The sequence below is a fragment of the Odontesthes bonariensis genome, chromosome 7, assembly GCF_027942865.1.
Source record: "Odontesthes bonariensis isolate fOdoBon6 chromosome 7, fOdoBon6.hap1, whole genome shotgun sequence".
Taxonomy (NCBI): Eukaryota; Metazoa; Chordata; class Actinopteri; order Atheriniformes; family Atherinopsidae; genus Odontesthes; species Odontesthes bonariensis.
The window spans coordinates 40,291,557-40,309,266 of record NC_134512.1 but is presented as its reverse complement, the minus strand read 5'-3'; the positions used below and the strand labels follow the sequence as shown (position 1 = coordinate 40,309,266).

Below are 17,710 nucleotides of genomic sequence, written 5' to 3'. Positions count from 1 at the left end.
GTCCAGAAGCTTGGCAGGAAGCTAAACTAGAGCCAGCTTGGCTAGCACCTAGCATTATTAAACGTATAGTTAGCATAAACTAAATACTAAATACGGCAACGATCGATGCTTGCTGTCAGAACAGCGCTCATGCACCTTCGTGCTCGTGCGTGTTCATGTACTCTAGAGGCGTGCCTTCGGGGGGAAAGTGAAGAAAAGGGTTGGGACTTTTTACCGGTGTATTTTCAAAATGCAGCTTCGCTGGACTCAAAATCCAGGATCTCCTACCCTATCTTTAAGTGGTTTCAGAGAGTTACATGGTTCTGTAAAACCATTCAGAAAACAATACAGCAATGTACTGATATTAGAAAACGTACTTTGTACTTTTGAATACTTAAGTATTTTTAAAAGTAAGTTCTTCAGTATTTTAACTTTGCTTTTTAACGACTTTTTTTTATTTTAACGATTGCTTCTCCCTGTTTACCCGGATGTTGAGTCTGGTTTATTTTTACACTGATTTTTGTTTTTAAAATTGATTTTTTTTTTTACACTGTCGGTTTTTCAAATTCAAAGTCTGATTTTGATGCTGTAAAAATTAAATATTAGTAATTCGTTTTCAAACTCTGATGGCACAGAAAAACTTCCATATGGACTTTTATTTTCTCCTTGTTTTTATTTTTTTATTTATTATCCCCTTTTTTTTCATCTTGTGTATTTAAGATCCTTCATTTTTTTTTCTATATGTGGAGGTGTGAATATGTAAAGTTAAAAAAAAAACTGTTTACTTTTGAGTCATTGTTTTGTCTATGTGACATGTTTGAATAAAAAAATATAATAATAATAAAAATAAATAAATAAAATAAAATAAGAAAAAGTTCTGAAGATGTTTTCCTTTTAAAACATTTATACGGTCATTTTATTAAAAACGCACTGTTGTAAAAAGCTGGTAAGGTAAGTTTGAATGTTTCTTCTTAATAATATTAAATTAATATATAATATGAGGTGTTTTTAAAGCAACTATGAAAGTTCAACCTTAGCTCGCCTCCGCTCGACACATCTGCGCTCGATGACTTTTGGCTTGATTGCGGCGCTTCCGGGTTGGATTGCTCTGGGATCTGGGATCTGGCCCTCGTGATGTCTTGTTTACCGGAGGTTACCCTTCTGAGGATTTAACCGATTAAACCAGAAACCTTCTGCGGCAGATCCGCACACACACGCCGAGGAGCTGACTGCGTCCGCCGGGCTATGAGACAGCGGGAGGCATGGCGGGCTGGCACCGGGTAACCGCCCTTTCCCTCGGCTTGTTGTTGTTGTTGTTGGCCCGGAGCAGCGGGAGACCCGCGGAGACATGTCCCGGGGACGAGCCGCGTCGGGCGGCCAGACCCCCCGTCGTCCTCAGTAAGTGTTTCTGCTCCTTTCCGCCTTGTCATCTGTTGACAACGATGGCGCAACTCAGGAGGCAGGGAGCCATCATTCTGAGGTTATATAAAGCTATAAAAGCGAGAATTTGTTCATTACAGAGTTTATGTTGCATGTTATCCGGGATTTGTTCATTTGTTATCATTTATTTAGACTGAGACTGAGATTTGTATGGAAGTTTTTCTGTGCCATCATAGTTTGAATACGAATTTCTAATGTTGAATTTTTACAGGATCAAAATCTGACTTTGAATTTGAAAAACCAACAGTATATAAAAAAATTGAATTTTTAGATGTAGATTTTTTTTTTTACACTGTTGGTTTTTTCAAATTCAAAGTCTGATTTTGATGTTGTGAAAATTCAACATTAGAAATTCGTATTCAAACTGATTGATGGCACAGAAAAACTTCCATAGCTTTGTCTCAGAGAACGGTGTGTTCCATGTGGCAAGAAGCATTTCATTTGGTTGTTTTGCAGAAAATCAGAAAACAGGACAGTGTTAATGGTGGAAAACACGCATGTATTCTACCGTTCTGTGAATACTTTACTGTGTAAAGATCATTTATCTTTATCTTTATTTTAAAGTGGTCTTGAGCTGTAGTTCTCCAGGTTTTCTGAGTTTTTCCTTAGACTTTAGCTGCTTTTTCACTCATTTGAGTGTGTTTTAGTTTGTTTATATCACCAAACAGGAATAAAATTCCCTCAGATTTGGAGTCAGACGAGCAACAAAAAATTATTTGATTTTTTTTTTTTTTTACATTAATTTACTGCAAATAGTGGCCTAAAATGAACAAACACACATATTTAATTATAATAAACTACATTTGTATGATTTTGACAGCCATATTAAGTATTTTATGTGTTTTTTTTTTTTAAGCATTTTGGTCATGAGACGCCTCTTATTTCTCTATATTTTGCATCCAAGCAGCTTAAGTGATCTTCAGCAACAGTTTCAACACTTTCTGAAGGTTTTTCATCGTTTTTATTTGGACATTTCCTGCTTCTTCCCTCATCTTCAGTCCAGTTTTTCTTTGTTCAGCCACTTAGCTCTGAGCTGTGAAGCATTCAGGCAGGAAAAAGGCTCCTAACTCAAGGGATGGACCAGTGCTGTGTCCACATTTTAAACTGGATCTTTAGGCTCTTTGTTCCCAGCAGCCTGTCACAGAGACACATCATTTGTTCCCATTTCTTTAGCTGCATCTGTGAAAAAGTCAAATTAATATAAGAAATTCAGTTTAAAAAAATCCTTATCCTAAAATAATGAACGTTATCACGTCTAAAAGTAGAAAAAACAGACAATAATAAGAATTATATGTTATTCAACATCAAGAAAAAGTAAATAAGATTCAATTTAAAGCTTAAAAAAGGAATATAAGATAAAATCTAATGACTAATTATGGAACAGTTAATATAAATGAAATGATTAAACTGCTTTATGCCTCCAGAAATGAATCATCTAGAAGCTCTTTGTGGGTTTTAGACTGGAATTAAGATTTGTTCCCATTTCTTTAGCTGCATGTGTGAAAAACAGCAAAGATAACACAGTGTGACAGACAGAAAACAGGATTTCTGCAGCAACAAGGTGTTACCATGGAAACATCTGCAGATATTCACTTTAAAGCTGCTCAGAACTGAACTAACTCTGGTTCTGCCTCAGATTCTGGGTTTATGTTCATGTTGGAACATGTTTCAGTGAATCTCTGCAGCTGTTACCATGGAAACATCTGCAGATATTCACTTTAAAGCTGCTCAGAGCTGAACTAACTCTGGTTCTGCCTCAGATTCTGGGTTTATAATAAAACTGTGTGCTTATTTAAAGTGATGACTGAGGACTTTTGCACAGGCCTGCTTGTGTGATGGCCGACAGTCTCCTGGTCATGTGACCCAGCTGGAACACATTTGGCTTCTCAGCACATTTAAATTCTTGGGATACCAGGAAAGTTGCTTTTTTATTTTAAATTTTACCCCCCCCCCGTTTAAGCACAACGTTCAGTCTGAGTTTCGAGTTAATAATTATAGCAGAGCACCTATATCCACAGCCTACATGCCTTTAGTTTCCCCTCACTGTTTGGCAGGAGACGAGTTTATCTGTGTTTGTTCTGAGCACAGGGTCCGAGATAAGGGTCCAAACGTTAAAGGGTCTCACATGATAGACTACCCCCCCCCCCCCGAGAAGTAAAAAAGCTAAATAAAGACAAAAACAACAACAATTAAGAGCACTAAGGATAAATAAAATAAATAAATAAATAAATAAAAAAAAAAAAATACTATAATAATAACAACAATACGTAATAATAATAATAATAATGATGCGTCCTCAGGCTCAGATCGGTGTGGAATCAGCAGAACAAAGTGCTGTGTCAGATAACGCTCGCTGTCCTGTGATTTCCTCTGATAAGCAGCCGCTGGAGCCACCTTTGACCCCCGGATCAATTTAAATGATCAGCCTCAAACAGCTCAGAGGGCCTGTTCGCCCTTTGAGATCAGGTCCGTGGGCGGTTGAACAGTTAAGTCAGAACAAAGCTGTTAAAACAAACATCTCTTCACAGTGTGGATGGAAACGGACAATCAGAACTTTAAGATTTAATTAAGATTTTAAGCTCGAATCAGGAGGAATCCTGCTTAAAATCCCTGTTTTACCTTCTGTTTTCTCTATCAAATGTTCCTGTTTTTAAGGTTTTACTTGATGCCAGAAACTTAGGTAACCAAGGTAACCGCCGCGTTGCGTCACCTCTTCTTCTTCTTCTTTTAAATAAATTCTGCAAAGTTTTGGGAACCGAAGAGTTTCAGAAGGTGTGAACAGACGGATGGAAACGGTGAAAACAAATCTTCTGCTGCAGTTTGTTTCAGGGTTTTTAAGACTTGATCTGCATGAGTTGTGACTTCACTAATAATAATAATAATAATAATATATTACATTTATAAAGCACTTTACATCAATTGAATGACCTCAAAGTGCTACATTTTAAAACTAGCATTTAAAAAGAAATAAATAAATAATTGTAAGAGTTCTCAGGGCTTTTTTAAAAGAATCCATTCGCTGATCTGGTGGAGATTAAAACGTCTTTGCAGATGTTCTCAGGGATTAAAGTAGCTCTCACCATTCTCCTGCTGTGGGTTTCCACCACACTAAACTTCTTTTACTGAATTATAACCACCAGCATGGTTGTGTGTGATGAATATTGTGCCGTCAGGCGCACAAACAGAAGTTTGGCCTTCCGGTCGGTGTCCTTCGTGGAGGAAGAATTCCTGACAGGAGCCGTTTTGTTGCTCTTTTGCAGTCCCGGGGGATCTGGGAAACCAGCTGGAGGCCAAGCTGGATAAACCCAGCGTGGTCCACTACATCTGCTACAAGAAGACCGACGTCTTCTTCACTCTGTGGCTCAACCTGGAGCTGCTGATCCCCGTCGCCATCGACTGCTGGATAGACAACATCAGGTGGGTGTCCACATCTGATGCGAACGACCCGAGTCCTTCAGTAGAGTTCAGAAGGAAAGAAGAAAAAACTGAATCATTGTTTCAGTCTGAACAAAGCTGGACTCAGAGGGTCCCAGCTGCTCTGTTCAGGCTCCAAACTTCCATCTTTCTGCATCTGTCAGTAAAACCTCTGAAGTCTTCATTAGTCCAGCTGAACTCCCCCCCCAGGTTTTTCTGTTTCTCTGCTCAGAAACTGACTGAAATCAGCTCACTGAGACTCTGAGTCAGCCCACTGAAAGCGTTTCCAGGCTGGGATGCATCCGGGAACTTCTCGCTGACTCAAACTCGCATACTAACTCAGAAAGTTAGCAGGAGAAGTATGCGGTTTGGAACTCAGCTGGACTCACATGAACCAGGCGTACTCTCAGATCAAACCCAAACGTTTACTTTCACATCTGTTTTGTAATTCTAAAAACCAGATGTGGGCTTTCTGCACGTCACTCTCAGTCGGGCGGGCAGAGGGAAAGTTGAAGTGGGACCACCACAGGTGCAGAACTCTCTCTGTTCTGTGTGTGCAGGCTGATCTACAACTCCACCACGCACACCTCCTCCTCCCCGCCAGGCGTGGACGTCCGCGTGCCCGGCTTCGGGAAGACGTACTCGGTGGAGTACCTGGACCCCAGCAAACGGAGCGTGGGTGAGTCAGAGACCCGCCAAACCTTCTCCTGGATCTGTCCCCCCCCTGAGCTTTTCCCAGCTGGTGTTTTCATGCTTTCCTTCTCTGCTGCCCCAGGCATGTATTTCTTCAGCATCGTGCAGGCCATGGTGGAGTGGGGCTACACCAGGGACGATGATGTCAGAGGAGCTCCCTACGACTGGAGGAAAGCCCCGAGTAAGGCCCGAGCGCAGAGTCCCAGCTGAGCCAGCGGGGGGGCGTGTGGGAGCTCATCTTCTCTGCTCTGCTTCTTTCTGCCACAGATGAGAACAAAGAGTATTTCCTGGCGCTGCAGCAGATGATCGAGGAGATGGCGGAGAAGGCCGGGGGGCCCGTGGTGCTCATCGCCCACAGCATGGGGAACATGTACACCCTGTACTTCCTCAACCAGCAGCCGCAGGCCTGGAAGGACCGATACGTCAAAGCCTTCGTGTGCCTGGGCCCGCCGTGGGCCGGCGTGGCCAAAACGCTGCGCGTGGTCACATCTGGTAAGAAAGAGCCAACAGCTGCTTCCAGGCCCGGTTAGCAGAGCCAACATCAGACCCTGGTCGGTAGGGATGGGAACCGGTTCCCAGTGTTTCAATTCCTTGGAATCGTTTTGGCGATTTTGCAAATGATTCCCTTATCGATTCCAGTGGGCGCGAATGACGTCACCACGCTCGAAACTTTGGTTCCACATCCCTAAAAAAGACGACAACAGGGCAACTGGCAAAGTGAATATTTCACCAAAGGGAGGAAACACTACCAACATGCAATAACTATGACTGAATGATTAACGTCGGTGAATCTGAACCCAGCAACGTTAGCAACGTTAGCATGTCCTCGGCTAACACTGCAGGTCACTAACTAACTAACAAACAACGTTAGCAACGTTAGCATGTCCTCGGCTAACACTGCAGGTAACTAACTAACAAACAAACAACGTTAGCATGTCCTCGGCTAACACTGAGCCGAGGACATGCTAACTGGTGGTACTACCCCCAGTTCACCTCTACCTCCAGCTTCTCCTTTCACCAGAGCAGGAAGAGTTAAATTACCCAGGCCAGGATAGACCAATGTGGACCTCACCGTTGTTGGGTTTGTGAGGTCATGACTCGTGTTACTTCTAAACTAAACAAAGTTGATGCTGATCGACCGGTTTGTTGTCCTTTTTCTCCAAATGAGAATCGATAAGGGAACCGACAAAGAACTGAATTGTTAAGCAGAATCGAAAATGGAATTGGAATCGTAAAAATCTGATCAATTCCCATCCCTACTGGTCGGGCTCGTAGAGAGTTTATAGGAGACGGGAAAGAAAGCAGTTAAGCTCAGCTCCAGGGTCTGTGTGTTTTACCTGAATAACGTGCACTGAAGGAAGCCAGTCCGACAGAAAGTTAGACCTTTAATGTCCCAAAAAGAAACTTCCTGATCTTGATCAGCCGTCTTAGCTAAGCTGCAACACTTCTGTCAAAGATGACAACAAGCTGAGTCTCTAACATCACTGGGTAAGATGCTCAGCTGCTGGGAATCTGGTTCCCTCAGATGTGGAATCATTCAGCAGCAGGATCCATTTTAAACTGCTGAAGGAGGAAGTATCTCTACAGAGATGTTTGACTGAGTCTGTGTTCCATACTACATACTGCATACTGCATACTGCATACTACATACTACATACTGCATACTGCATACTACATACTACATACTACATACTGCATACTACATACTACATACTGCATACTACATACTACATACTACATACTGCATACTACATACTGCATACTGCATACTACATACTGCATACTACATACTGCATACTACATACTGCATACTACATACTGCATACTGCATACTACACACTGCATACTACACACTGCATACTACATACTGCATACTACATACTGCATACTGCATACTACATACTGCATACTGCATACTACATACTGCATACTACATACTGCATACTGCATACTACATACTGCATACTACATACTGCATACTGCATACTACATACTGCATACTGCATACTACATACTGCATACTACATACTGCATACTACATACTGCATACTGCATACTACATACTGCATACTACATACTGCATACTGCATACTACATACTGCATACTACATACTGCATACTACATACTGCATACTGCATACTACATACTGCATACTGCATACTACATACTGCATACTACATACTGCATACTGCATACTACATACTGCATACTACATACTGCATACTGCATACTACATACTGCATACTGCATACTACATACTGCATACTACATACTGCATACTACACACTGCATACTGCATACTACACACTACATACTGCATACTGCATACTACATACTGCATACTACATACTGCATACTACACACTGCATACTACATACTACATACTGCATACTGCATACTACATACTGCATACTACATACTGCATACTACACACTGCATACTACATACTGCATACTACATACTGCATACTGCATACTACATACTGGATACTGCATACTACATACTGCATACTACACACTGCATACTACATACTGCATACTACATACTACATACTACATACTACACACTGCATACTACACACTGCATACTACATACTGCATACTACACACTGCATACTGCATACTACACACTACATACTGCATACTGCATACTACATACTGCATACTACATACTACATACTGCATACTACATACTGCATACTACACACTGCATACTGCATACTACATACTGCATACTGCATACTACATACTGCATACTACATACTGCATACTGCATACTACATACTGCACACTACATACTGCATACTGCATACTACATACTGCATACTGCATACTACATACTGCATACTACACACTGCATACTACATACCGCATACTGCATACTACATACTGCATACTACACACTGCATACTACATACTGCATACTACACACTGCATACTACATACTGCATACTACACACTACATACTGCATACTACATACTGCACACTACATACTACACACTACATACTGCACACTACATACTACACACTACATACTGCACACTACATACTGCACACTACATACTACACACTGCATACTACACACTGCATACTGCATACTACACACTGCATACTGCATACTACATACTGCATACTACATACTGCATACTACACACTGCATACTGCATACTACACACTGCATACTGCATACTACATACTGCATACTGCATACTACATACTGCATACTACACACTGCATACTGCATACTGCATACTACATACTGCATACTGCATACTACATACTGCATACTGCATACTACATACTGCATACTACACACTGCATACTACATACTGCATACTGCATACTACACACTGCATACTACATACTGCATACTACACACTGCATACTACATACTGCATACTACACACTACATACTGCATACTACATACTGCACACTACATACTACACACTACATACTGCACACTACATACTACACACTACATACTACACACTGCATACTACATACTACATACTGCATACTACATACTGCACACTGCATACTACACACTGCATACTACATACTGCATACTACATACTCCACACTGCATACTACATACTGCATACTACATACTACATACTGCATACTACACACTGCATACTACACACTGCATACTACATACTACATACTGCATACTACACACTACACACTACATACTACACACTGCATACTACATACTACATACTGCATACTACACACTGCATACTACATACTGCATACTGCATACTACATACTGCATACTACACACTGCATACTGCATACTACACACTACATACTACATACTGCATACTACATACTACACACTACATACTACACACTGCATACTACATACTACATACTGCATACTACACACTGCATACTACATACTGCATACTGCATACTACATACTGCATACTACACACTGCATACTGCATACTACACACTACATACTGCATACTGCATACTACATACTGCATACTACACACTGCATACTACATACTGCATACTACATACTGCATACTACACACTGCATACTGCATACTACATACTGCATACTGCATACTACATACTGCATACTACATACTGCATACTGCATACTACATACTGCACACTACATACTGCATACTACACACTGCATACTACATACTGCATACTACACACTGCATACTACACACTGCATACTACATACTGCATACTACACACTACATACTGCATACTACATACTGCACACTACATACTACACACTACATACTGCACACTACATACTGCACACTACATACTACACACTGCATACTACACACTGCATACTACATACTGCATACTACATACTGCATACTACACACTGCATACTGCATACTACACACTGCATACTGCATACTACATACTGCATACTGCATACTGCATACTACATACTGCATACTACACACTGCATACTGCATACTGCATACTGCATACTACATACTGCATACTACACACTGCATACTACATACTGCATACTACACACTGCATACTACATACTGCATACTACACACTGCATACTACATACTGCATACTACACACTACATACTGCACACTACATACTACACACTACATACTGCACACTACATACTACACACTACATACTACACACTGCATACTACATACTACATACTGCATACTACATACTGCACACTGCATACTACACACTGCATACTACATACTGCATACTACATACTCCACACTGCATACTACATACTGCATACTACACACTACATACTGCATACTACATACTGCATACTGCATACTACATACTGCATACTGCATACTACATACTGCACACTACATACTCCACACTGCATACTACATACTGCATACTACACACTACATACTGCATACTACATACTGCATACTGCATACTACATACTGCATACTACATACTGCATACTGCATACTACATACTGCACACTACATACTACACACTGCATACTACATACCGCATACTGCATACTACATACTGCATACTACACACTGCATACTACATACTGCATACTACACACTGCATACTACATACTGCATACTACACACTACATACTGCATACTACATACTGCACACTACATACTACACACTACATACTGCACACTACATACTGCACACTGCATACTACACACTGCATACTACACACTGCATACTACATACTGCATACTACATACTGCATACTACACACTGCATACTGCATACTACACACTGCATACTGCATACTACATACTGCATACTGCATACTGCATACTACATACTGCATACTACACACTGCATACTGCATACTGCATACTACATACTGCATACTGCATACTACATACTGCATACTACACACTGCATACTACATACTGCATACTACACACTGCATACTACATACTGCATACTACACACTACATACTGCATACTACATACTGCACACTACATACTACACACTACATACTGCACACTACATACTACACACTACATACTACACACTGCATACTACATACTACATACTGCATACTACATACTGCACACTGCATACTACACACTGCATACTACATACTGCATACTACATACTCCACACTGCATACTACATACTGCATACTACACACTACATACTGCATACTACACACTACTACTGATTAACAAGGTCCCAACATGCAGTGTACTGGTTACACATATACATAGGCTATTTCCACAACACAGGTTAGCAAAAAAAACGGATAGTACTACAACAAATAATGTATTTATTTTAGCATTTGTTTATTAAAAGTTTAAAAAAAATTCATATTAAAAACACCTTTTCAAGCACAATGTACTTATTGGGAACAAATACATGTACATGTCTTATTTACAGTATTATCTCAGTCACTTATTAAAGTTCAAGAACAACGGAGAACCATGAAAAAAAAAAGAATTCAAGCCCAAGGGGTGGGAACCAGTGACGCGCGGGTCGACGAAAAAACATCCCGCAACCGACCGCTTTTTCCACTAACCCGCCCGTTAACTCAGACCGCAAGAAATATTTATGAAAAAATGTCGACCCGACCCGCTTTTAAAAAAAGTAGCCAATGGTCTTAATGAACATCCTAGCGTCATTGGCAACGCACAACGGACCTCATATAGCCTACCTGCATTAATTTTTAAGGTGTTAAAATTGGTCTGTTTACTCTTTGGCTGCGATGGCTTCCCGGTGCCACACTTGTGACGGGCCATGTTGGTCGTTCCAGTTTTGTGGCATTTGGCTATCAAATGCATACATTGCTTCACAGGAGGTGCACATGACAAAGCCTGGACTTTGCTCATCATCTTTGATGATCTCGGCTTTTTCTGCGTGTGTGTTTGCGGAGCTTCCGCTCTCCCAACTTGACCTTCTCTCTTGCTGTCTCCATACCTACTGTACTTCTGACCACGTACGTCATCTCTGCGGAAGTTATTCAGCCAATAAAGTGTAGGCCCTATTTATTTAATAGAACATTGTGTCTACTGTTTGAATTACAAACGTTCACCACGTTATGTTTTAATGTTTATCTCAAACGACAAAACGACCCGACCGATTGCAACCCGAATATCATTAAAAATATTTTTTTATGACCCGCAACTGCAGGCGCCCGCTGGCTTCGGGTCAGCCCGCGCTTCACTGGTGGGAACTCTCGCTTTCTCTCACACACACACACTCTCTCTCTCTCTCTCTCTCTCTCTCTCTCTCTCTCTCTCCCTCCCAATAACTAACAAATTGTATTACCTTCATTCATGATAATGCCAAGTCATTGTAAGTAATTCTTGGTGGCTCAGCCAAATTTTAATAGATGGCGGCTCAATTTGACTTACAAAATTGTTGGCTGGCGGCGGCTGGAATTCTAAATGGCGCTTTTGGCGGCGGCTTCGGGGTATACTACATACTACATACTGCATACTGCATACTGCATACTACATACTGCATACTGCATACTACATACCGCATACTACATACTACATACTGCATACTACATACTACATACTACATACTGCATACTGCATACTACACACTGCATACTGTATACTACATACTACATACTACATACTGCATACTACACACTACATACTACACACTGCATACTGCATACTACATACTACATACTACACACTGCATACTACATACTGCATACTGCATACTACACACTGTATACTGCATACTATATACTGCATACTACACACTGCATACTACACACTACACACTGCATACTGCATACTACACACTGCATACTACATACTACATACTGCATACTGTATACTACATACTGCATACTACATACTGCATACTACATACTCCATACTACATACTGCATACTACATACTACATACTGCATAGTGCATACTACATACTACACACTGCATACTACATACTACATACTACATACTGCATAGTGCATACTACACACTGCATACTACATACTACATACTGCATACTACATACTGCATACTACACACTTCATACTGCATACTACACACTGCATACTACATACGGCATACTACATACTGCATACTACACACTACATACTACACACTGCATACTACATACTGCATACTACACACTGCATAGTGCATACTACACACTGCATACTACATACTGCATACTACATACTACACACTGCATACTACATACTGCATACTACACACTGCATACTGCATACTACATACTACACACTACATACTACACACTGCATACTGCATACTGCATACTGCATACTACATACTGTATACTACACACTGCATACTACACACTGCATACTGCATACTACATACTGCATAGTGCATACTGGGTACTACACACTTCATACTGCATACTACACACTGCATACTACATACTACACACTGCATACTACATACTGCATACTGCATACTGGGTACTACACACTTCATACTGCATACTACACACTGCATACTACATACGGCATACTACATACTACATACTGCATACTACACACTGCATACTACATACTACATACTACATACTGCATACTACATACTGCATACTACACACTTCATACTGCATACTACACACTGCATACTACATACGGCATACTACATACTACATACTGCATACTACACACTGCATAGTGCATACTACACACTGCATACTACATACTGCATACTACATACTACACACTGCATACTACATACTGCATACTACACACTGCATACTGCATACTACATACTACACACTACATACTGCATACTACATACTACACACTACATACTGCATACTACACACTGCATACTACACACTGCATACTGCATACTGCATACTACATACTGCATACTACATACTGTATACTACATACTACACACTGCATACGACATACTACATACTACATACTGCATACTACACACTGCATACTACACACTGCATACTGCATACTACACACTGCATACTACACACTGCATACTGCATACTGCATACTACACACTGCATACTACACACTGCATACTACACACTGCATACTACACACTACATACTACATACAACATACTACATACTGCATACTACATAGTGCATACTACATACTCATGGATCAGACAGTATGCAGAGCGTTTACCCACAATGCATTTGGCTCCTGCCCGAGCCGAAATCAGCCGGCCTGAAGCTGATTTCCCTTAAGCTCTAAACTCTGTAAACTTTAGCAACATTTGAAACATTTTCAGGCCAGAAAGTAGTCGTTTAGATCCCCAACGTGTTGAAAACCTGACAAAATACCGGCTGTTTACAATTTTGTTCCCACGAATTCGGCGCTACTAAAGCTAGCCGCAGTGCGCTAACGCACTTCCTGTTATTTTCACAAAATAAAATACCCGTTGCCTTTTATCATAGGGAAAGCCATTACCATACAATTGGTGCTTTTGTTTTGAAAACAGGAAGTGAAGCTACCCTCGTTGTAGCTAGCTTGAAACTGCCGTTTTGACAGGAAATGACGATCGGCGACGTCACGTTACGTTGCATCTTGGGTAGTTTGAGTATGAGTAGTAACCTCATGATGCATACCCAACATTTAGGAGAATCTAGTATGCATCCGGGAACTTCTCGCATACTCAAACTCGCTTACTAACTCAAAAAGTTAGGAGAAGTATGCGGTTTGGAACACAGCCATTGTCTTTACCAGCTTTGAGTCCCTTTCTTCATCTGCTCTGACCATCGATGGGATGGTTCCTGGAGCAGCCGGGTGGGAAAGAGTTTCAGGTGTCTGAGGAATCGGTCGGCTTTGAGTCGCTGCTCACGCTGACCTCCCCGTCCTCTTTGTGCTCTCCGCTTTCAGGCGATAATAACCGCATCCCGGTCATCAGCCCGCTGAAGATCCGCTCCCAGCAGCGGACCGCCATCTCCACCAACTGGCTGCTGCCTTATGCCCACTCCTGGCCCAAAGATCAGGTCTGCTTTCCCTTTATTCAGACAATGATCGTTTTAATCTGACAACACTAGTTTCCATCATGTTTTATCCATCTGGTGGAACTCTTAAGAGTTAAGAATCGCTCCTTCTGATCCTTATTTTCCAGCAGCACATTGATCCAGTTAGAATCTGATATTAATGACAAATTAATTAAGTTTGTATGATAATTAATGCGACTGAAATGAAATACCTGCTCTTTAAAGCTTGTGTTAATGTTGCTATTAATTAACTTTACCACTCAGTTTTGATTTAATTTGTTATTTTATTTGGAATATAATGAATTCTTTTGTTAATTTCTTATTTCTGTTTTTATTTTGGATTATTTTCCTTTAACATCGTATTGATCTATTTATCCCTCAAAATTATTTTGATTTCACCATAAATGTTTTAACCCTAATCCCTGATAGGGGACATTTTTCTCCACTTGGCGTGAACTTTCTCCTCTAATTTCACACTGTAGATAGTGATACTCATCACTATCTATCTATATCTATTTTTTCGAAATTTCAAACACACATCATATACAATGCAATTTTTCATTGTGTAGAAATAAAACTCCTTAATTTCTGAAAAGGGACATTTTTGTCCCCTTTTAAAACGACCTAAAAACATCATATATTAATATTTTTTCCACTTTTTTTCCCATAAATCTTTTATTCCACTTCAGTTCTGATAAAAAATTAACCCTTTAGATGCCAATTTGAACTTTTTAGCCCAAATTTTAAGCCTAGAGTATATGAGGTAAACACCCATTTCTGTTAAAACACACAATGGCAGATTACAGAAACGGCTTCCAAAGACATCGATTATAATGAATACAGCATTATTATTCTTATATCCTTCATCATGTGAATCTTTCAGATCTAAAAATATTCCAGTTGAAGTAAAACTGAGTTTTAAAGTTGATTAAAAAAAATTTACTTTAACACAAGCTTGAATGAAAACTACTTTTCGGTGACTTTAGTTATTCATTACTAGCATTTATTAACATAAACATATTTATCTGCCGTTTAGATAGATAGATAAGTACTTTATTTATCCCAATTTGGGAAATTGTTGTGTTGCAGCAGCGTACAGTAAAAGATATGTAAACAATTAAAGTACAAACAAGCAAATAGAATAGAAAAAAATAAAATAAAATAAAAAAAGTGAATAAACATTAGGTTTATGAACCTTTTTTAATGCATTTCAGATGATGGCAGCTTCAGTGTTTCAGAGGAAGGATGAAAAATATCTTCTTACTCAGAATGAACCACATGAAACAGTTGTTCTTCTTCCAGGTTTTGATCCAGACGCCGAGCACCAACTACACGGTGCGGGACTACGAGCGGCTCTACTCCGACATCGGCTTCGGCGACGGCTGGCTGATGCGGAAGGACACGGAGCCGCTGGTGTCCGACCTCATGCCGCCCGCCGTGGAGGTGCACTGCCTGTACGGCAGCGGCGTGCCCACCGCCGAGGCCTTCGCCTACTCCGACAAGTTCCCCGACGTGGAGCCCACGGTGGTGTACGGCGACGGGGACGGGACGGTGAACCTGCAGAGCGCCGTGCAGTGCAGGCGGTGGGTGGGGCGGCAGAAGCAGCCCGTCACCCTAAAGGAGCTGCCGGGCAACGAGCACGTCAACATGCTGACCAACTTCACCACCGTGGCCTACATCAAGACCGTGCTGTTCGGCCCCTGAGCCCGTTGGGCCGACCCGCCCGGGGTCAGGTCCGGTCCGACCCGCCCGGGGTCAGATCCGACCCGCCCGGGGTCAGGTCAGATCCGACCCGCCCGGGGTCAGATCCGACCCGCCCGGGGTCAGGTCCGGTCCGACCCGCCCGGGGTCAGATCCGGTCTGACCCGCCCGGGGTCAGATCCGACCCGCCCGGGGTCAGGTCCGGTCCGACCCGCCCGGGGTCAGATCCGACCCGCCCGGGGTCAGGTCCGGTCCGACCCGCCCGGGGTCAGATCCGACCCGGGGATAAATCTAACTGCCAAATGTTTCCTGTTCGTGCCACACAGCTCAAAGTATTCACATTTTATCAAGTTCCAAATGAACCAACTTTGATTCTAATTCAGCGATTCGATGTCGGGAAGTTTCCTGTTGAGCTCGACTGGATCCTGTTAACGTTCCTTTTTCCTCCCACGTTTTAAAGTGAGGCTTCTTTTGACGTCTGTGTCACTTTGGGTTATTATTCATGTTGTGGAAGAAGTTTCTGAAGCTTTTTAACATCTCAGATATCCTGTCTGTGCCACTTTGGGTTATTAGGTTTATTATTTGGGTTATTTTCTGAAGCTTTTTAACGTCCCAGAGTCGGTAAAGCAGCTTTTAAGGTTTTTATGAATTTATCCTTTCTGTTGGCACGCAGCTGAGCTGGGGGACGACAACCATTTTAGTTTCTAGTTTTTAGTGGAATCACTTTAGTTACGTCTAAAGACCAAAGAAAAACTGTCAGAAAGGAGCTTACGAGCTTTTCGGGCGCTATAAACGTCGCTGTATTATTTAATGAAGGCCACAGGGTGTAGGTCGGAGTCGGAGAGGATGAGCCAGAAGTATTTGTTCTGAACATTTCTGTTTGTGGCATGTCCATTGGTTCTGACCCGCCTGATTGTTGTGTGCCGTGTAGCCCTCACTGGGCCTGACCAAGATGATACGCTCTGAGGTATCACGTCTGCTGTGAACTGTGGTAAATGTGCTGCCTTCTGTAGATTAAATATTTCAAGTAAAACACCCGGCTGCTGAGTTTTCTTTGTGCTTCTG

The 17,710-nt window shown here is 41.4% G+C and overlaps 1 protein-coding gene across 1 annotated transcript; it reads left to right on the top strand.

Annotated features, from left to right (window-relative positions):
* The first annotated feature begins 1,071 nt into the window (after positions 1-1,071).
* On the top strand, positions 1,072-17,678 carry pla2g15 (phospholipase A2, group XV). Its single transcript, XM_075470811.1, has 7 exons — positions 1,072-1,377; positions 4,680-4,836; positions 5,394-5,512; positions 5,609-5,707; positions 5,794-6,018; positions 14,835-14,947; positions 16,247-17,678. The coding sequence occupies exons 1-7, from the start codon at positions 1,242-1,244 to the stop codon at positions 16,646-16,648; spliced, it is 1,251 nt and encodes a 416-aa protein (XP_075326926.1). The 5' UTR covers positions 1,072-1,241; the 3' UTR covers positions 16,649-17,678.
* Positions 17,679-17,710: the final 32 nt, after the last annotated feature.